This window comes from Heloderma suspectum, chromosome 6 (assembly GCF_057233095.1).
Source record: "Heloderma suspectum isolate Gila_16-S chromosome 6, 16-S_ref, whole genome shotgun sequence".
Classification (NCBI taxonomy): Eukaryota; Metazoa; Chordata; class Lepidosauria; order Squamata; family Helodermatidae; genus Heloderma; species Heloderma suspectum.
In genome coordinates this window covers 85,577,263-85,599,701 of record NC_139463.1, presented here as the reverse complement: position 1 = coordinate 85,599,701, position 22,439 = coordinate 85,577,263, and the positions used below count along the sequence as shown (strand labels likewise).

General features: G+C 42.3%; 1 protein-coding gene across 2 annotated transcripts; it reads right to left on the bottom strand.

The window, feature by feature from the left end:
- Window positions 1-946: 946 nt before the first annotated feature.
- LOC146341675 (uncharacterized) lies at window positions 947-17,326 on the bottom strand. 2 transcript variants are annotated; one of them, XM_084805148.1, is made up of 11 exons: window positions 17,227-17,307; window positions 16,711-16,785; window positions 14,929-15,204; window positions 12,398-12,496; window positions 11,813-11,839; window positions 11,021-11,047; window positions 7,261-7,287; window positions 7,000-7,026; window positions 6,507-6,548; window positions 4,149-4,175; window positions 947-2,430 (listed from the first exon to the last, which is right to left on the bottom strand). In XM_084805148.1, coding segments are annotated over exons 1-10 (627 nt in total). In that variant the 5' UTR covers window positions 17,252-17,307; the 3' UTR covers window positions 947-2,430; window positions 4,149-4,173. The 2 variants fall into 2 exon arrangements, with proteins under 2 accessions (XP_084661274.1, XP_084661275.1); XM_084805149.1 differs by lacking the exon at window positions 14,929-15,204 and having other exon boundaries at window positions 17,227-17,326.
- Window positions 17,327-22,439: the final 5,113 nt, after the last annotated feature.

Below are 22,439 nucleotides of genomic sequence, written 5' to 3'. Positions count from 1 at the left end.
AGCCCAGCATCCTGTTTCCCACAGTGGCCAGCCGAATGCCCACAGGAAGCCCACGAGTAGGACATGGGGGCAATATATTGAGAAATATGGTGCCTTTGATCCTGGAGGTAGCACATAGCCATCATAACTAGCAGCCACTGATAGCCTTATTTGCCATTAATTATTTTTATTTTTATTATTTGCCCTTTTAAAGTCATTCAAGTTGGTGACAGCACATCTTGTGGTAGCAAATTCCATCATTTGCCTATGTATTGTGTGAAGAAGTACTTCCTTCTGTCTGTCCTGAATGTCCCACCATTAATCTCCATGTATTATGAAACAGGGAGGAACATGGCTCCACACCATGTAAAAGCGATAAATCTCTATAAATACCCTCCACTTACTCACCTATTTTCTTGTATTGGGGCTTGTAATTTTTGTGAACTGCCCAGAGAGGTTCAGCTATTGGGCAGCATAACAACAACAACAACAACAACAACAACTCAAGATAGGCATTCCATTCTCAAACCTTTTCACAGCTAATATGTAGTTCTGCCCTATGTTATATGTGTCATTCCTCTCTACTAAAGAGAGAGCCATTGTAGTAGTGGCCACCCCAGTAATGGAATAGCCTTCCCAAAGAAGTTTGCCTGGAGCCAGCTTTATGGTCTTTTTGGCACCAGGCAAAGAAAACATGAATGTAGTTCATAAATAAATAATGAACAAATACATTCCTGGTCATAGCATCATTGAACAAAATAAAAATATTGCAAACACAATATAAAATTAAAAATAGCTTATTCAAGGAGGAATAAATCACAGATGCTGAATGTTATGGCTGCAATTTTTAAGCTCCAAATTCTGCACCCATTGTCAATTGTGCCATCATTACGTATAAGTTAGTGACCCTACAAAACTTCCAGCAGGGATATCATTCAATGAAAAAGCACAGAAAAGGGGACACAAAGACAGTCAAGATATCAGTACATTTATTGTGCTGAAAATGGTAGGTACAGATATGGTTAAAACAAGTGTCTCTGCTCTGCTGTACTCTTGATGATTGAAGGCCATGAGATGAGAATGATTATCTCTATGAAGAGACATTTGGAAAACTATCAAATGACAGACTTGGGAGTCAAAGTAAATCCATAATTCAAAGCAGTCACAGATGCCTGTGGGTTCCAGTTCTGTTCTATGACAATAAGGCATTATACACACATGGTGATTTCATATTTCATAGTAGCATACTTTAATGTTTCATTTCTGATAAAGATAATACATTTTAGCACATCAAAGAATCTGGATTGTGGCCATGAAATTCAGTTGTTGTTGTTTTTGTTTATGAGTTTGTTTAACCCTGCATTTTGGGCTTAAGGTACATTCTGCTTTTTTCCGATTAAAAAAATGTTGCATGTCCTTTCAAACTCATGAATGTCTTCTGGATTGTCATCCCTGTGTTAAAATTAATACACAAAAACAAAACATTCCCAAATACCTCTTCTTCAACCCCAGCTTCTGTGGATGAAATAGCATCAAATTTGCTTCCCTTGTTTTACTCTTAGAATGTCTCTATCTACTTCTGCCTCATACCTAGTTTAACCTCAACAACATGTTTTTGCCCCTCTGGTTTCCAGGATACCTTGCTCAACATCAGTCACTAAGAGCTGGTTCACTAATGAATGTTCAGCACTTGATTTCTGCCATGTCTGGCAATGACTAGCATGTATAAGTGGCCCATCTGACCCGAGCTTCACAGACGGAATCCCACAACTCACTTCAAGAGCAATGCTTTTCAATGGAAGTTTGTACATTCAACTTTGATGCACCAGGTGTAGAGAAAGAAACCAAGGAACATATTGATGAGTGTCGATTCACAAGGCTCAGTGACATGGAGGAGACTAATTAAGGGTTTACTTTAGAGGGATACTAAACATGGAGGAAAGCCTACTGGGCGGATTCCCAAATACCTTTCATCTTTCCCAGGACTGAAGAATGGATACATTTTTTCATCAAACTCTACTGGGATTGATCGAATAGGGCACATCTGCTGGATGTTATAAAATGACAGCATTTGGTCTTCCATGTCCAGAAAAACACCTACAGCCACACATCCTTCATTCTGACTGTCAATTAGGCTGTTTCCTCCAGTGCAGTGGTACTGACCCTGGAACCATCGCATACCCACATACCCCTCCTCCAGTGGCTTTTCCAGCTTCTCCTCTTCTAGTCTGCTTCTTGCCATATTGGTAAGTACTCCCAGCTCCCAGTCAGGCTTGCCTCCCACCTCCACCTCCCAGTACTTTTTCCCAGAATTATACCCCTCCTTTGCCACTGCAATCAAAGCTCCTTTGAGATCCTTCTGTCCTGCTTCTGGATGGCTCAGTTTGACTTTATTTTTCTCTCTGATGTTAAGTTTGGTATGTGTGCATTTAGGATCCAGAGTGACACTGACTAGAGAGTAGGAAAAAACAAAAATATTATTAGCTAAGAGAAAACTTAGCTTAACAGCCATCATAGGGATTTTGACTTACAGTGCCAATCCTTTGCTTGTCTACTCAAAGATAAGCCCCATGTGTTCAATGGGACCTACTCCCAGGTAACTACTATGGAATCTCAGCATTAATGTGGTCTTCTGTGATGGGTGTGACTTCTTGACTGGCCTATGATTTTGAGTGGTTGTCTTACAGGCAGTCTTAGCCGATATGGGTAGAGAAGAGCTCTCCATCTATGTTACAGGCTGAAAGTCCATTTACTTTTATGCTTTGCAATACACCACTTGTACTTCACAAATTCTCTCTAAGTTTGTATTCTAATTTTTCTCCACATGAAAGGAAATGGTAGGAACATGATCATTTTCATGAAGACATTGTAAGTCCATTCAACTGGAGTATCTTGTAGTTTCATGCCTGACAACTTTCGTTTCAGTGACTAGAATTTCCCAAAGCTTGCCACCAACCAAACACCCCCCCCACACACACACACACACAATCGTGAATCCTTACTAATTAAATGTATAGGATATATAATACCAAACTGGTCCAGAACAATTCTTCAAAATGTATTGTCAAAACCTCATGTATTTCATGAATTTTTTTTTAATTGAAGATACTTCTACTTTAATTGTACTAAAAATGCAAAAATGAATTTTAAACATGAGTTGCAACTCATAATCATGGTCATCGATTTCAATGTAATGTAGAATGAACCTTTAATTTTAAAATGAAAACAGCTGCCTGAACCCAGGCCTTTCTCATTCACTTCAATGGGCAGAATAACTCCACATTGACCTCCTCCCTCAATTGAAATGAATGGGGGTATTACATCTGCTGGAACTCCATGCGCCTAATGCAGCACTTATGCAGCTTTGGTCTGGAGAGAGGTCCAAACAAGATGTGATGTTAAATGTATCTTTGATTTAATGTACACATTTTAAAAACAGAAATAGCCACTGATGGGGTGGGTGATATTTTTCTGGGTTGCAGCAGTCAGTGAGGGAGAATTGATACTTTTCCTCTCCTCCTGTGGGCCTGATGAAAACTGCTCCTCAAAAGCTGCTATTTGCATTGAGAAGAAGGCTCTTCTGCTAGGGCACCCCAGCTGTGGAATGAGCTCCCTAGGGAAGTTCGCCTGGCACCTACGTTGTACTCCTTCCAGCGCCAGGTGAAGACCTTTTTATTCTCCCAGTATTTTAGCATTTGAGCTTCCTAGTCTTTTAGCTTTGGTGTTTTAAATCTGTATTTTAAATCTCTGCATTGCTGCTAGGTTTTATTCTGGTTGTATTTTGTATTGCAGTTTTAATGCTTTCATATTTTGTATTGTTTTATCCTGCACTTTTTGGTTTTAATTTTTGTAAACTGCCCAGAGAGCTTCGGCTATTGGGCAGTATAGAAATAAAATAAATAAATAAATAAATAAAATCCTAGGATTGAAGAATGGAAATAGCATGTATGGAAGATCAACCTTTGTCAGGACTGCATCAGGGGAGGAAAGGGTTAAGATCTTCTTTCCTGCCTGCTGAAATCCCAATAACTATCAGACCCTATCCAGTAACTGTTTTTTTTGCATGTTTTTAAACGTGCACCTTAAATGCAAAGATTGCATTCTTGTTTGACCCTGAGAATTTATAGCGTGACAGTAACTAGAGATATTGTATTCACAAATAACCATACCTGCATTGGATGATGCCCTCCTGAACTCTGCAAGGGAAAAAATGGGCAATCATGAGAACCGCTATGCCTTAACATTGCACGTTTGGAGAATGTAAGCTGCTTCATTCAAAAGAGGGGCTTCATAAAACTCACCTAGTTCAGCTGTAGCTTTAGCTGAAAACAGAGATAATATTCAATCAGCAAGTATTACAAAGGAGTCTGTTGACAAAAAGCTGATGATATGGCAGCCAATCAGATGTGAAGGGTTTAAAATTAAGTATAGACAAAGAAAAAAGTTGAAGACCCTGCTGACCTCTTCTTCAGTTCAAGCTCAGCGTAGGCTTTAAGTGGGTTTAGGCTTTATCAGCTAATGTTTAGGTGTAGACCTCAGTTCAGTTTAAAGGTTCAGTTTTAAAAACTAGAGTTTAAACTAGGGGAAAAAAACTAGAAAAAATCTAGAAAAAAATAGAAAAAAATCACATTGGCACAGGCCTATAGGAAAGCAGACACCTCCATTCCTTAAAGGGCTCAAATGGCCCATATTCTCTTTAATAGTCACTCATCATCTACTCCCCTTATAAAATTGCAAATGAAACAACAAGTTGCGTTCTTACAGTAGATATGCCTTCTGGAGGGAAACTACGTGGAAATAGAATGGAATAGTGCTTCCGGTATTATACGGATTTTCATGAAATCACTTTTGGTCTGTCCCAGGCTCACAAACCAAAAATGCAGAGTAAACACAACCTTGAAGCCTGCTTTTCACAGGTCAAACTGCACTTTAATCTGCCTTCCTTTGCGGTTGGATGGGCGGAGTCCCGCCAGTAGAAGCGAATGTCATCAACCCCACAGACGCTGCTCAGCCAGCGAGAGAGGCTTGCTCCCGCCCCTCTCCGTGCTCCACTGCTCAGGGAAGTTTAGTGGAAGAGATGAATAATATGGGATCGTTTACCCTACACCTCTCCCCTCGCATCCACCGACCGCGAACTGGCAATACTGAAGACTTGGGACAGACCAAAGGGTGGGCAGACAAGAGGCACCTAGGTCCTGCATAAGGTCCTGTAATTGCCTCCCACTGCTAGGACTCTGATGTCAGCAGCGGGGGCTACTGCTGCTGCCACCTTCACTTCCCCAACCAGATCTAAGTCTCCTCCTCCCTCCCCCCCAAACATGCAGGATACATGCCCACATACAGGGGATGATTCTGAAGGGGAGACATGAATGAATCAGAGGCTGCTGTTTGTGAATGGGAAAAGCAAACTGCTGCATTACTCTGAAAGGGTGACCCAGCGCAGTTCCGTGATTGGGGAGGCTTGTTCCCAGCCCTGTCCATGCTCCCTTGCTGTACCGGCTGCCCTCTCTCCTTCCCTTCTGGGTATTCCTTAGTTGTAGGTGTATCGCGTCACTGTGAAGTTGTAGGTGTATCACAGTAACACAACCGCGAAATGTCGCGGCTGCAGGCTGTTGCCACTGGCTGCCCTTTCGCCTTCAGCTCTGTGTATTCCTTATTGTGCACTACATATAAACAGGCTACTCCACTACTGTGAATGAAACAGCACTACTGCTATTATGAATGGGGAAAGGAGGCTACTTATTGTGAAAGCAGCCCTACTGCAAATGGGGAAAAAGAGGGGATGGGGGGAGGGATGGCCCCACCCCTTGGCCATGTCACTGGCAGGTCACAGCCAGGTAGGTCACAGAAGCATGCCCAAGATTTTAATGCAGGGGGACGGAGCACACCGCCACAGAACTGCTCAGGAACTGCATTTAAGAAAAATCAACAGAGTAAAAGGACTTTCCGAACACGCACATTTTGGGGACGGATGCTGTGGGATGGCAACAGCGTCATCTGTCACAAAGTACCCTAATGCGCTCTACTACTGCATTAAATTGGCCATGGTGTCTGTCCAGAGTTCATTAAGAACTGTGCTGGGAAAACAAGTACTGCATCAATGAGGTATTCACTCCTTTGGGAAAACAATTTAAAAGCAAAGCCCTTATAAAGGGCACCATTACAGTCAGGTGCAGACTGCATGGTTTCTGGGACATATCCTAGGGCAAATACCTTTGTGCACACACACACACACACACACACACACACACGGTATTTTGATACACTACACAAGTGTATTTGAGCCTGTCTTTCACTTTTGCTGCCAAATATGGAGGCTTATAATGTTTACAAGAAAGTTTGTAAGATAAATGAAATGAACCCTGCAGCTAATGTAGGTTCTACATTCATATTAGGAGCTGACAGAAAACAAAGCCAATTTAAGATTTATGTGTGAAAATGTCCACAGGGTGAACCCCTAAAAATAACTAAGTATTATCCCATTCATCTCTTCACTCTCACACTCACTGCTGAATGTTATATATTACAGATCATACCCTTACCAAAATTTTCTTGTAATTCTTTTAAATCTGTAAATGAACAAAAAGAACAACTTAATGAAAGACCTAGGAAAAGGAACTATATTTTATATTTCACAAGTCGTGTGGAGATTTACCTTTTTTATATATAATTTGCGGTTTAGAAGTTTTGAAATATTTAGGATATTAGGATTACATTTGTTTTGTTACCACGTACAGAAAGAATCCAGATAAGTGTAATATAATATAATATAATATAATTTAAGGTTGATATTGGCAACATTATAAAATTAAATGTGCATTGGCTAGAATTGCCACAAGGTTTAATGACTACCGCTCCATTAGTGTTTATCTTCTGCATAGAGGTCAGGGAGTTATATCTGTCTACCCGCCAGAGCACAAACACAGGCTTGAACCAAAGCAACTACAGCTAGAGATCAGGCTGTAAAAGAATTAAAGAAATGTGATTTGTTGACATCCTCTGCTAGCACCATGGAATTACCTTTCTGAGATATTTCTTTTTCTTCTTCTAAAAAATAAAACAGTGGTGGAGTTAGCCATTTGGTGAGCAGAACATTGCATCATTCAAATAAATATTCAGGGATGTATGACTATGACAGTTTTAACATAGCATCCAGCTCTCCATAATGATAATGCAAATGTCTGTTTGTGGGAACAGGAAGATGACATGCTATCAGAATGGGAATCCATAATCAATGACCCAGTGGATTGTGTAAGTATATCTGGCAAAACTGAATCTTACCTAGTTCCTTCTGAAGCTGTGCCTTTTCTTCAAGAAATGAAATGTGTGTTATTTGTATATTGTAGGAGGGAACACATATGAAGACACTGTGATTAGGAAGGGAGTTGTTCATTTCATTCCACGCTTTAGTGGATTTTTAAAAGCTATAAACTGAGAATCTCATCTTCATATATATATACATACATACATACATATATATTTTTGTTGTTCAGTCGTTAAGTCATGTCCGACTCTTCGTGACCCCACGGACCACAGCACGCCAGGCCTTCCTGTCCTCCGCTCTCTCCCGGAGTGTGCTCAAGTTCATATTCATTGCATCGGTGATGCTATCTAGCCATCTCATCCTCTGCCGTCCCCTTCTCCTTTTGCCCTCAGTCTTTCCCAGCATCAGGGTCTTTTCCAGAGAGTTTTCTCTCCGCATTAGGTGGCCAAAATATTTGAGCTTCAGCTTCAGTATCTGTCCTTCCAATGAGCAGTCAGGGTTGATTTCCTTTAGGATGGACTGATTTGACCTCCTTGCAGTCCAGGGGACTCGTAAGAGTCTTCTCCAGCACCACAGTTCGAAAGCATCAATTCTTCGGCGCTCAGCCTTCCTTATAGTCCAGCTCTCACAGCCATATGTTGCTACTAGGAAAACCATAGCTTTGATTATACGACTCTTTGTCGGCAAGGTGATGTCTTTGCTTCTTACTATGCTGTCTATGTTTGCCATAGCTTTCCTCCCAAGGAGCAAGCGTCTTTTAATTTCATGGCTACAGTCACCATCTGTGGTGATGAGCCCAAGAAAGTAAAATCTGTCACTGCTTCCATTTCTTCCCCTTCTATATGCCAGGAAGTGATAGGGCCAGATGCCATGATCTTCGTTTTGTTAATGTTGAGTTTCAAACCAGCTTTTGCACTCTCCACTTTCACCCTCAACAAGAGGCTCTTGAGATCCTCTTCGCTTTCTGCCATTAGGGTGGTATCGTCTGCGTATATGAGGTTGTTGATAATTCTCCCGGCAATCTTCATTCTGACCTGTGATTCATCCAACCCGGCATTTCTCATGATGTACTCTGCATATAAGTTAAATAAGCAGGGTGACAATATGCAGCCTTGTCGTACTCCTTTCCCAATTTTGAACCAATCGGTTGTTCCATCTCTGGTTCTTACTGTTGCTTCTTGACCCTCATACAGGTTTCTCAGGAGACAGGTAAGGTGGTCTGGTACTCCCATTTCTTTAAGAATTTGCCACAGTTTGTTGTGATCCACACAATCAAAGGCTTTAGTGTAGTCAATGAAGCAGAAATAGATGTTTTTAGGGGTGGACGAAAGGCACTTACCTTTCGTCGAAGCTTGTTCGCGGTGGGGGAGAGGCGCTTCACTGCTCCCCCCGCGAAGTTCAGGCCGGGGGGGGAGGCTTCCCACCTCGCCCCGGCCGAAATTCAGGCTGGGGGGGAGGCTTCCCGCCTCGCCCGGCCGAAATTCAGGCCGGGGAGGAGGCTTCCCGCCTCGCCCGGCCGCGAACTCCATTTAAAAAAAAAAAAAAAAAACGCCCCCGTGATAGGCTACGTGACAATTAACGTAGCCTATCACGGCTAGATCTGCAAAGTCAGCCGTGATAGGCTACGTTAATCATCACGTAGCCTATCACGGGTGACTTTAAAAAAAAAAGCACGTACGGATAATGGCGGCCCCCATAGGGAGCCGCCATTCGCGTTCCTTATTTAGTCGCTGTAGTCTACCTAAATGTTTACGTAGACTACGGCGAAAATAAGGGCAACGCAAATAGCGTTGCCCTTATTTTCGCCGTAGTCTATGTAAATCTTTACGTAGACTACAGCGACCAAATAAGGAACGGGAATGGCGGCTCTCTATGGGGGCCGCCATTATCCGTACGTGCTTTTTTTTTTTTAAAGTCACCCGTGATAGGCTACGTGACGATTTACGTAGCCTATCATGGCTGACTTTGCAGATCTAGCCGTGATAGGCTACGTTAATCATCACGTAGCCTATCACGGGGGCGTTTGTTTTTTTTCTTTTATTGGAATGGCGGCGGCGGCAGCCGGTCAAAAGACCGGCTGCCGCTCCCGCCCCGCTCGAACACCCGCCGAACTGCCGGCCGGACCCGCCGCCGGGAGGGACATTCGGCGAAGGTAAGTCCCGTCCCGGGGGGGGTGCGGGGGGCGGGGGGGTGCGGAGGATTTCTCCCCGAAACTTGTTCGGGGGGCCGAACACGTTGGCGCTCGGCCCCCCGAAGTTTCAGGGAGAAATTCTCCGCCATCCCTAGTTTGAACACTCTTTGGCATTGCCCTTCTTTGGAACTGGAATGTTAACTGACCTTTTCCATATATATATTTTTCCATATATATATGGAAGTGTTTGTTTGTATGTCCTCAATGGACTTGAAAACTGTACATCCATTTGTTATGAAACTTTCAGGAATTGTTCTTGGGATGGTTTTAGGCATAGTGAACATTTCATCTGCCCTCTTGAAATAAAATGGCGGCCAATCGAAACATTCAGACACCCACTGCCTCTATGCCATTTGATTAATTGCTGTGAAACTTTTAGGATTTGTTCTACCTCTGTCTCAGATGGTTTTAGGCATAGTGAACATTTTGACTGCCATCTTGAAACAAGATGGTAGCCAGTCAAACATTTTGAACACTCGTTTCTTCTATGCCATTTGATTGATTGTTATGAAACTTTTAGGATTTGTTCTACCTCTATCTGGAATGGTTTTAGGCATAGTGAAAATTTCATCCACCATCTTAAAACAAAATGGCAGCCAATCATTCTTTTAAAAGATTTACAGCTTTAATACCATTGGGTTGATTTCAACCAAACTTGGCATGATGATTCAGCACTGCAGTGAACAAATTTTAAGCATACATTTTAACCATATGATTACCTATAATCATAAAAGAGGATGTGTCTCTGTCCATCTGTCTGTCCATCATTGCCATAGCTCCAAACTGTGAAAGTTGGACACCTGAAATATGGCATGTATACTAAGGGGACCCTAGGAATGTGCACTTCAGAGTTATTTTGCTTTAAAATCCATTAATTGTGATTAATTTAAGTGCATCCATGTGATTGAAGCCTGCAGTTACTCTATAAACTAAGAGCTTCTCTATAAACTAAGAAAATTTTAAAGTCACATTTCACTAAGAAAGATGTTAATATGTGCTTTACTTTCACATTCAAATCAGTAGGGTCTAAAGGTCACTCACCCTGGCTTGATCATGCCCTATCAATGATATGGAAGGACGAGGAGGGTGGAAAGGGTGAGAGGCAGGACCTGATGCAATGTTCCAGAACACTAGCAACTGACATCAGATAGTTATCCAAGACAAAAACACAAAAAGAATACAGATTTCATCATGAACAGGGGGAAAACATTTCTCTTCCAATTCATAGATGTTTCCTAGCTGGTCTGTACTCTTATATTCTTCTCCCTGTACACAGATGCTAAAGATCATAAGTGGAAACAGAGTACAATCCACACAGCTCCCCAGAGGAAGAGGGTAAGACAAATGGAGGATACTGCTCCATCTCATTCTTATCACTGCTGACTTGCTCAGAGGAGACAGATGAACAGCCAGCGACAGCAAGGAGGAAGAGAAGGAGCAGGAGCAGTGGGCTGCAGGGGTCGTCAAAAGTGCCTAGCAGGCACCCAACAATGCATACTCCCTGATTCCGGTCCTGGTCATAAAGATATTCAGGGTAATTTATACATAATTTTTGATACAGTCAAAAAAGAAACATCCATCCTTACCTTCCTCTAGTGCTCTCTGGTCATTTTCTACACATGGAGATGAACATATCAGCAATCAAAAGACAATCAATGAATTATCTGCGTTCTACTATCTTGCGCTTAAAGTCACTTCAAAATTTGTAACAAACAAAATTAAATTTGCAATCCTGGTGAGACCTCCAACATAGCCAGGATCTGAACAGCTAATGTCTGCCTCACCCAGCACCAGTGCTGGGGATGGGCAGTTCTAACTATTTTCCTTCTGTTCACTTTCTCACTTTATGGATCATAAATTTGGTTTAGTCAGATTCTGCATCAGTTTGGAGCCTTTTTTTAAAAAAAAGTCTGCAACAAAGTTTGTGTGCATTTTTGTACACACATCTCTTAAGCTACACGTTTTTGGTGCACACTTTTCCCAGGTGTGCATTTCTGTGCACACTTTTTGCCAATGTATGAATTTTTGCAAGCTATTTCTCCCGAAAATAATGTGCTTCTCTGTATTATTTTCACAACCATGTGCAGTTTTGTGCATAGTTTTCTGTAGCATATGGAATTTTGTGTGCATTTTTTCCTAACGTGCTGCTTTCCTGCACAATTTTTGGGGAGTGAAGAACTGTATAGCAAAATTCGGAGACATGTGAATTTCAATGTTCAGCTCTGTTCTGGTTTGTTCATTGGTTCACATAAAACACATAAAAATTCAGATGTAACTAATTTCTTACTTATCCCTAATCAGTGCTCAGCTTTGCCCAGCTACCACTGCGTCTTATCTTCCCTGTTTGTGTCATCCCACGAATCAATATTGTGACTGACCTGCAAGAGCAATCTTTACACAGTTTTCTGAAATAAAATCAAAAGCATGATTTTTAGTACATTTTCTCTCTCTCTCTCTCTCTCTTTCTCACTCTCATGCACGCGCGTGCGTGCACACACACACACACACACAGATTACAAGAAAGACCATTCAAAGCATTATGTGATAGTGAACCTTCGGTTTTCAGCATGTGCATACCTGACAGGAAGCTGCAGCCAATCCTGGCTCTCTGATGTGTTTACATATAAGATACACCTGTTTTTTATTCCCAAGGTTTTAGTTGTACAGTTAAAGAAATTAGGTGAACATCTAATGCTTCAACCAGCTCTTATGGATAATAGAAAGTTGAACATTGACTTTGTTCTAGCCTAACTTTGCATTCTGTATTTTCCTATTCTGTTGGTGGTAATTTTCATGCCCTAGTGCATAGCCAATCCATATACAACCTTTTTTTAAAAAATAGTATTTTGAAAGTGAGAAGCATCAGAATTAAAATGTCTCAACATCCATTTAGTGTGCATGTATGTGTCTACGTGTGGGTGTGTATGCTCATGTTCTTGAACAGTATCAGTGGTAAAACTTACCCTTGACTTTATAAATGGTAGCAGCTATGAGACCGATGCTAAATGCTGCAATTATGAAAAAGCCAACCATGAACAGGGAGGTCGAAGGGAAAAAGATATCTGTAAATAGATCCAAGTCACCATTGTATTACTTTTCCTTCTTTTCACATTGAGTTGTTTCACATACTGAGTGCTAAATAAAGGAAATAAGGAGAGAGAGAGAGAGAGAGAGAGATGGGAAAAGAGATGAGGAAAGAGAATGGATGTTAATGAACTCAGAATGAATGCACATAAACTGAGGAAAGTCTCCGTTCAGGACCTTGATTTCCAGGTTTGAGAGTTGCTGTGCCTCATGTTCGATGACCTCTGACCCTTTCCTCATTGCTCAGTGCCTTATCCTCACTTTCCTGATCCTTCCTGCCCTTCACCATTGTTTAAAAAACACACACAGAGTGACACAAAATCACAAAGCTTAAAGGCTTGGGGCCAGGTTATCTGAAGGATCGCTTCCTCCCATATGTGCCTGCCCAGACCATAAGATCATCCTCAGCAGCCCTTCTCCATGAGCCCCTGCCAAAGGAAGTGAGGGGCGTGTTGCTACGGAGGGCTTTTTCTGCTGTGGCACCCCAGCTGTGGAATGAGCTCCCTAGTGAGGGTCGCCTGGCACCTACACTGATTTCTTTTCAGTGTCAGGTGAAGACCTTTTTATTTTCCCAGGCATTTTAGCTTTCTAGACTTTTAGCTTTGCTGTTTTAAATCTGTATTTTAAATCCCTGCCCTGTGGCTAGGTTTTATTCTGGTTGTATTGTTATACTGTGGTTTTAATATTTTATATATTTTATATTGTTTTACTGTGTGCTCTTTGGTTTTAATTTTTGTGAACTTCCTAGATAGCTTTGGCAATTGGGCAGTATAGAAGTGAAATAAATAAATAAATAAATAAATACAGCTTCTTTCTTATTTTTATGAAAGTCCGATGTTTCAGAGAAGATATTCAAGTTTAAACACCTGTGTATATGCATATATAATCCCCACAATATACAGCATGAGAAAATGGACTGAATGAGAATTTGAATATATTTACACACATATTCTGCTATAAGGAATACCAACTGTCAAGCACACACAAAACTCTTCTATCATTGTTTTCTAAAAGCACCACCAAATCCTCCCACTGCGTGATGAAGGGGGGGTGCATTTGTTTTGCCTCCCTGCTGTTTGCTGACCTCCCTGTTGTTTGCCTCCCATTCTTCACTTGATAGGTAAGTGCCATGTTAGTATCTGTACTGCAGCCATTTTAAATGTATTGCATGAATGTTCACAGCACTTTTTAAATGGTGGTGGCAAAAGTGGAGAGGCAGTGGAGGCATAATACGGCCTCTGAGAAGGTTCCATGCGGTATCTTACTACAGGTGATATTGGCCACATTGGGTGGGGGATCCCACATCTCTTTTAGAGTCACGTTTTACCTCAAATTAGCATGGATCTTGGCAATAACACTATCTCAATGTCACATATTTCAAATCTCCATATGAATATGTTTTCCAACTCATCTGGACCAGTAAGATCCTGGTCCACAACTTTTTTCACTACCACAGGATGCAGTGATGGCCACCAATTTGGATGGCTTTACAAGGGGGTTAGATAAATCCCTGGAGGAGAAGGCTATCAATGGCTACTAGTCCTGATGGCTATGTGCTACCTCCCATACCAGAGGCAGTATGGCTATGTACACCAATTGCTGGGGAACATGGGTGGGAGGGTGCTGTTGCACTCATGTCCTGCTTGTGGGTTTCCAGTCAACAGCTGCTGGCCACTGTGTGAACAGAATGCTGGACTAGATGGACCCTTGGTCTGATCCAGCAGGGCTCTTCTTCTTAAGGTCACATCCAAATCAATCTTACTCAGGTGACTGGATGTGCTGCTGCTTCATTCCTAGTCTTCAATATACATTTGCAGGATAATTCACCTAGCACTACCCACCCCCTAGCAGTTCTCCTAGTTGAAAGGAGTTGAGAATATTGCAACCTCATCTGCAAGTTACAGGAAGGGGTCAGTTTGGCAGTTAGCTAGTTAATGCTTGGGCATAGCTAGCCTTAGGAACTATACATATATAACCTATGTATAGCTTCCTGCTCCTCCTCTGGTTTCTTCTGCTCCCTGCTCTCTTGCTCGCTCTCTGCCTTCCTCCATTGCTGGCAGCACATGCTTGCTCTCTCTCCTGCCAGTGTTGTAGAAATGGACTGCACAAACTCCTTTTGAAACTGTAAGCTGTCCCTAGATCCTGTGTACAAGGAGTAAAGCTTTTTCTTTCTCCACTAAAAAAGAAGAGTGTTTTGTGATATTTTTACTAGGATAGCCTGGGTGCATGTGGGTCTAGTAAAATGCTCGTTCTGCTTTGCTCTTGTTTGGCTCTGCTAATTGCCTCTAAAACGGGGCAGCAATACCACCTAAAACCCAACAATAGGGATCACTTCAGGGACCTGTTCATGAGTGCCAATTCTACACATTTGGCTTCCATTTCTACATACAACGCCATTTTTTAAATTTACCTTCAATTATAAGAAAAGTTGATCCCATTAATGTATTGGAAGATGTATTGCTGATTCTGCAGGAAACAGCATTACCAGAACCTGGTTCTAGAAGAACAGAACTTCCAATCCTGGCATTGCTCAGAGTGGCTGGAGTAGCAGGAAGTTCCTGTCCTTTGCTGTCCTTCCATGATAGCTGCAGGAGCTCAGGTGACATTATCTCCTCTGATTTGCAGATGAGTCTTATCCCACTGCCCTCATATTGGTCAAGCACAATCAAAGGGCTCCTACTGTTACCTGAAGACACAGGAAGTTGTTTCTGTGTGAAATATAAACATTAAGGAATATCTATGCAGTTTGCATCAATTGTACTGACTGTCTTAGTTTGGGTTATATATAGCAATGTTCTTCAACTGATGTGTCAAGGAGACTCACAAATTACTTGTCAAACTATCCTCAGGAGAAATGTACCACCAGCATTTTCTTTTTTAAACAAAATATTTTTTTAAGAGAAGGAGATGAGAGGAAGAGAAGGTGAAAGACAGAAAGTGGCATACATATTCTGTAAAAACTTACTCCTTTTAAAAAATATATATATAGTGTTTATGCTTTATTTGTAGTTTTGGCAAACAACCCTGAAATCTTTTAAACCAGGGTGAGAAACATGCAGCCCGGGAGCTTCCCCCCCACTTTTTGTGGCCCCCACCTTCCCCCCCAATGCCAGCTTTGCCACCAAATTTTGGCATCAGCAAAGAGGTAGTGATTTCTCTAATGGGCTTCTGGGAGGCTTCTGCAATTTTGACAGCAGGGGGAAGGGTGCAGGCCCTAGAGGAATCCATGGGGAATTGGCCCCCAGAAGTTGGCTACCCCTTTTTAAAATAAATAAATAAATAAATAAATATTTTACACTGGAGTTAATAGTGAACCTCAGGTCTGAAAGGATTGAAGACTACAAATATACAGTATATAATCCTATCTACCTTTTAATTTGCAGAGCAGGGGGGAAAATCATCAGACTCTGAGGCAACCCTTGTTGATATGAAAACAACTCTATTTCAAACGATGAGACAAATGTTTTCTAGTCCTTTCCATTTGGAACTGTAACTATTCCTAGCATGCTCAGAAATGATTCCTTTTCTGGTAACTCCTCCTTTCTTTCACAGAGGCTTTACTCAGGGACAGAATTGCAAGCCTCAGCTGGAAGGATATTGAAAACAGTAATTATGGGAAAGGGCAGTCATTTCTGAGCATGCTCAAAACTGTGTATGCAGAAGTAGGTTACGAAAGAGCACAAACAAGTAAAAACTAGGACTGTGTCAATCAGTTAACAAATTCTTACTTGAGTAATCATCTAAATTTATAACAATTACTAGTGTGAGCCTATGCATGTCTCCTCAGAAGTAAGCCCTCTTGAGTTCAGTGAGGTTTACTCCCAAGTAAGTGAGGATAGGATTACAGCCTAGTTGAGTCTCCATTGGATTAAATTTAAATAAATCTGCATATTGCCCTCACTTCAAGACAGGTGTGCTTTTTATATATTGAGGGAAGTATGAATTACTTCTAATTTCATGAACAAAATCTACCACTCATTGTTAGATGGAAAGGCCATCTTTAATATTTTCTGTACCTGTCACAGGAAGACACCAAATTCAAAATACCATCAAAATAAAAAGAAGCATGAAAGTGAGTCCTTCCAATCAATTAAATATATTGTTGGTTAATTCACCAGTTAAATTAATTGAAGTTGCCAACCCTTGTAAACATGCATACACAGCAATACAGTGAAAACCACAGGACACTTACCTGTTGTCGGATAAGTCATCAACAGCAGGAATGACAAGAAGTGAATTGCAAGCTTCCATGAGCAGGAGTGAACAGCTGTGTGAGCAAATAAGCATATGTAAGCTTTGAAGTTGAACATGCAACAATCTGTAGGTACAATCCCTATTGAAACTGGGAAGGGCATGAGGGCAGATTTTGTTGGTTCCTCTGTCATAAAAGCACTTACAGAGTAAACCTAGGATTGTCTATTCAGAAGTAAGTCCTACTGACTTCAGTGGGATTTACTCCTACATAATTGTGTAGAGGATTGCAACCTCAATGTGTCACTTAACAAATTACTTAGGGTGCAATCCTATACACCCTTAACCGGGAGAAAGGCCCAATGGGACTCTCTTCTGGGTAGACAGAATTGTGCTGTATGTCTCCTTTATATTACATTTCTCCACCTTCCTCACCTCCTAAATCTCTTTTCTTTCCCATTATACTGTTGGGGGGGGGGCATTTGCAGGGTGTATAAATAAATTATGAAAATCTTACCGCCTAAAGGTGAGACAACTGTCATGATCTTGCCTGTGGTGGCGAGTGTAAGAGTGACATACTAATATCTTTGTTCTTCTTGCTGTAGATTTTTCTAGTTAATGATTAATCGTGCACAGAAAATGAAACAAGGAAGGGGGACAAGAAGTGCATGTGCTATGCATTTATTACTCTGTGTGAACAGCTCTCTCATCCAGGATCCAGCATTGATTCACTACTTTGAAAGCCCTGCTCCGTCTGCGTTTCGTGGATTGTTGGGATTCCAATCCAATTTCGTGGATTGTCATCCGCCCACAGATGGATTCAAATATTTTTTTTCATAATGCAGAAAAATACGGAAATAGTTATGTAAATATTTACATAAGTATTTACGTAAGCGTCTACATAATTTACCTCAGTATGCAGCATTTAATGTATTATTCCCCATTCCATTCAATGTTTCGTCAGCAGAAACTTGGGTATTTTTCTAATGATTTGGGTATTTTTCTAATGATCTTAGAAATCCGAGCTCATTTTAATCTGTCTCGAATTTCTCCAGCATCCCTACCTCTGGAGCTATTCAAGTACTCAAGAGGGTTACGAGACATTATGCAGCTCTAGATTGTCCTTCTTGCAGTCTCACACCTAGAGATGAATGAATCCATCAATTTCTTTCCCTGCTCATTCATACTGTGTCGTCATCCAGGCTTGATTACTGTAATGCCCTCTTTGTGGGGGTACCTTTGATGACGGTTCAGAAAGTTTGTGCAGAATGCAGCTGCCTGCATAGTGGTGGGGGCTGTACGGTCTGATCATACTACACCAATGCACACCAGCCGCATTGATTGCCAGTGTGTTCCCAAGCCCAGTTTAAAGTGCTGATTTTAACCTTTAAAATTTTAAATGGCTTGAGCCCAACTTACTTGAAGGACCATCTTGTCCCATACCAGCCTGCCACGCTTTGAGGTCATCCACAGAGGCCCTTCTCATTTGCCCACTGCCAAGGGCAATTAGGTTGACGAGTACAAGGGAAAGGGCCTTTTCAGTGGTGGCCCCACCCCTCTGGAATCAGCTTCCATCAGTGGTTCATCAGGCCCTTTCTTTGCAAGTCCTCAGGAAGGCTCTGAAGAGCCACCTGTTTTCATTGAACTTCCCCCTAATCTGTGGGCTGCAGGTGTTATAACCTGTTTTTATAGTGTTTTATACTTTTTTGTTGTATATTTATTTATTGCTAATTTCAGTAATTTGTATACTTTTGTATGTTATTTTATCTTGCACACTGCATTGAGAGGATTCTACCCTTATAGACAGCCTAAAAATAATTTTAAATAAAATAAAATAAATAGAATTTCAGTTTCTCCTAGTTTCTAATTTTTCCAGTCTGAAGTTTTTTTCATCCTGACTTTCTATAATTTTTGTTAATGTTTTCGTGAAAAACTGTAAGCATTTTTGTGTGCATTTCTCCTAATTCATAGTTTTTATATGCAATTTTGCCTAACATACCTATTTTTGCAAGCAATTTTCATGAATATCCCCATATTTGTGCACACTTTCCTCAATACATAGATTTTTGCACATATACTTTGATTGGAGAACTCCACTGTGAATTCAGAGAACTGCAGTTTTTGAAGGCTGAGTTTTGATTCACATATTGGTTCAAAAGTGCCAAATTTGCATTAAAATGTGAACTGAATGAATCTCTCCCCCATCCCTACTCACAGTCCAGAGAGCTCTGTGTCTATGTGTACGCAGCTCCTGTCTGTACTTACCTCCAAAGGAAAGTAATGATTTCAACTCCCTTCAAAAGGAAGCGAGCAACTGAAGGGCGTTGTCCTGAGTGGCTGCCAAGAGCGGAGGCCATCTTGCAGCTGTTCAGGATTTTTCAGAACTTTTTATTTGAATATTGGCTAATATGAAATGTGAAATTCTAACTTGACACCATCTCGGGAGTACTTGAATACAAATGGAAGTGACATGAGATTTGTTCAAACTCGCATTCAGTAAAATACAATGACCATAAAATACAAGCAAGTTCTCAGGGTCACTAAAGCACAACATAGAAAACTGGCTTTCATATTTCATTGATCCTGGGTTGTTCAAAGGTTGAACTAGTTGATAACACCAGTTACCAAAAAATGAATGGAGCAATCCAGTTAAAAGGATGGGGGGCAAGGACTTGAGATATGTGAATGGCAGGAGGTTCATAGAAAGAATGTTCCCCATCCCTTCCTCCCACCTGTAGCACCTTTCACACACACCCTTCCCCACAAAGCCTCTCCAGAGGGTGGCGGTTTCCTGAACAAAGTGGGATGGGCATGGGATGTGGCATCGGAGGCTGCTGGCAGGGGAGTTGATTGGAACAATAAATAAATATATAAATTTCCTTCTGTAAACTTCCTTCTGTTCACTTATCTTAGGATCTGAGTGCGAGTTTGGGTGATTGATTCCCTCTCCACCAGCAGTCCCCCATTCAAAATTGTTCAGGAGTACCCCAACTCTCTAGATAAGGATTTCTGAGGGTACAGGCTGCTAGAGGTGGAGGAGGACACAGTGAGAATTGTTATTCATTCATTCATTCATTCATTCATTTCTATACTGCCCAATAGCCGAAGCTCTCTGGGCAGTTCACAAAAATTAAAACCAAAGAGCACATAGTAAAACAATATAAAATATATAAAACATTAAAACCACAGTATAACAATATAACCAGAATAAAACCTAGCAGCAATGCAGAGATTTAAAATACAGATTTAAAACAGCAAAGCTAAAAGTCTAGAAAGCTAAAATGCTAAAATGCCTGGGAAAATAAAAAGGTCTTCACCTGGCTCTGGAAGGAATACAATGTAGGTGCCAGGTGAACCTCACTAGGGAGCTCATTCACAGCTGGGGTGCCACAGCAGAAAAAGCCCTCCTCCTAGTAGCCACCCGCCTCACTTCCTTTGGCAGGGGCTCACGGAGAAGGGCCACTGAGGATGATCTTAAGGTCCAGGCAGGCACATATGGGAGGAGCTGATCCTTCAGTTAACCTGGCCCCAAGCCATTAAAGGCTTTGAACATTAATACCAGCACTTTGAATCGGGCCAAGAAATGGGCTCGTAGCCAGTGCAGCTGGAAAAGTACTGGCATAATATGAGCTCATTGGCCAGTCCCTGTTAGAAATCCTGCTGCCCTGTTTTGGACCAGCTGAAGTTTCTGGACTGTTTTCAAAGGCAGCCCCATGTATAATGCATTTCAGTAATCCAGATGAGAAGTTATCAGAGCATGGCTAACTGTAGCTAGGCTATTTCTGTCCAGATAAAGGTATAGTTGATAGACCAGCCTAAGCTGATAAAAAGTGCTCCGTGCCACTGAGTTCACCTGTGCCTCAAGTGACAGTTCTGGATCCAAGACCACCCCCAAACTACGAACCTGATCCTTTAGGGGGAGTGCAACCCCCTCCAGAACAGGTTGAATATCACCTAGCCGGGCAGACGAACCACCCACTAACAGTACCTCCGTCTTGTCTGGATTGAGTTTCAGTTTATTGGCCCTCATCCAGTCCATTACTGTGCCCAGGCACTGATTCAGAACAGCCACTGCCTCACCTAGGTTTAATGAGAAAGAGAGGTAGACCTGGGTGTCATCTGCATATTGGTGGCACCTCAGCCCACCCCTCCAGATAACCTCCCCCAGCAGTTTCATGTAGATGTTAAACAGCATAGGGGATAAAATAGAGCCCTGTGGAACCCCATGGCATAATTGACATGGCACAGAGCAGTAATCCCTCAGCACCACCTTCTGGAATCGGTCTTCCAAGCAGGAGTGGAACCAGTGCAGTTCAGTGCCTCCAACTCCCAACCCAGACAACCTATCCAGAAGGATACCATGGCCAATGGTATCGAAAACTGCTGACGCCATTTGCATCCCTGTTTTTTCACCCAATAGGCTACGTAAAGATTTACATAGCCTATCACGTCAAACAGCAGGGATGCAAATGGCGTAGCAGGCATCAGTCCAGTCCATCAGTCCAGTCCGATCCTCCATGGACTTCGGGGGGGGGGTCAATAGAATCCGGCCTCATTGGGGTCCATGGAGGATTTCTCCACCATCCCTAGAATTTACAACCTCCTGGACCCAGCCAGACATCCCCTCCTTATTTGATGTAATAAGCCATGAAGGGCAAAGGTCAAGCACACAAGTTGAGGTTCGCATCCTCAGGCCTCAATAACTGAAACTCATCCAATAAAACTGGACCAGACGGTGCTCTGAATGCCTCTACCAATGGAACTGCATTAATTGTGGTGTCCAATTCATGATGAATCTGAGTGACTTTATCTTCAAAGTGCCGGGCAAACTCATCACAGCATGCAACCAAGAGTTCCACAGTCTCTCTCCCTGGCCCAGAATGTAAGAGACCACGAACCACTCGGAAAAGCTCTACTGGATGACACTGAGAAGATGGAAAATAACTGTCTCTTTCCCACCCTCACTGCCCCAGAGTAGGCTCGATAATGAGCTCTAACCTGTGTTCAGTCAGATTCAGCACGGGTTTTCCTCCACCTGCGTTCTAGATGTCTCTCCTCTTGCTTCATTGCCCTGAGCTCGGGTGTATACCAAGGAGCTGTCTGGGCTCTGCTCAGAGGGAGAGGGCACTTGGGTGTGATTGTGTCAACTGCCCGAGTCATCTCTGAATTCCACAGAGCGACCTGGGCTTCAACAGGAGCACCAGCCATATCAGCAGAAAAATACTCCAGAGCCCTCTGGAATCCATCAGAATCCATAAGCCTCCGGGGGCGGACCATTTTAATAGGGGTGGACCATTTTAGTTCCATGAATTTCCTTCTGTTCAGATATCTAAGGATCCAAGCCACTGTATTTTAAAGAATATTTATAGGTGGCACGGGACACATCTGCCCCTCACCATAGACACTGGGCTGGTTTGCATAATCAAACGGTCCACCATTGATTATTTAAGCCATAGTAGGTTGTGGTGTGTCTGGGCAGCCATTTTGAATAGTCAATGCCTGGCTGCAGTTTGTCATGTCATGTGAACCCAGGGGTCGTGAGTAGGGATGTATGAATCCCTTACCTGGCTCCGTTCAGGGGCATCCGTGGTGGTGGGGAGGTGCTCCGTCCCTCCCCCTGGAATCCTCCCCGGCTGGCTTTGCTCTGCAGCAACTCCATGGAGCCGCTGGCTGGAGCCAGCCACAGCTGGACTTCTGGCTGCTGCCAGGCTGCTGCGGCCGCAAATGGCG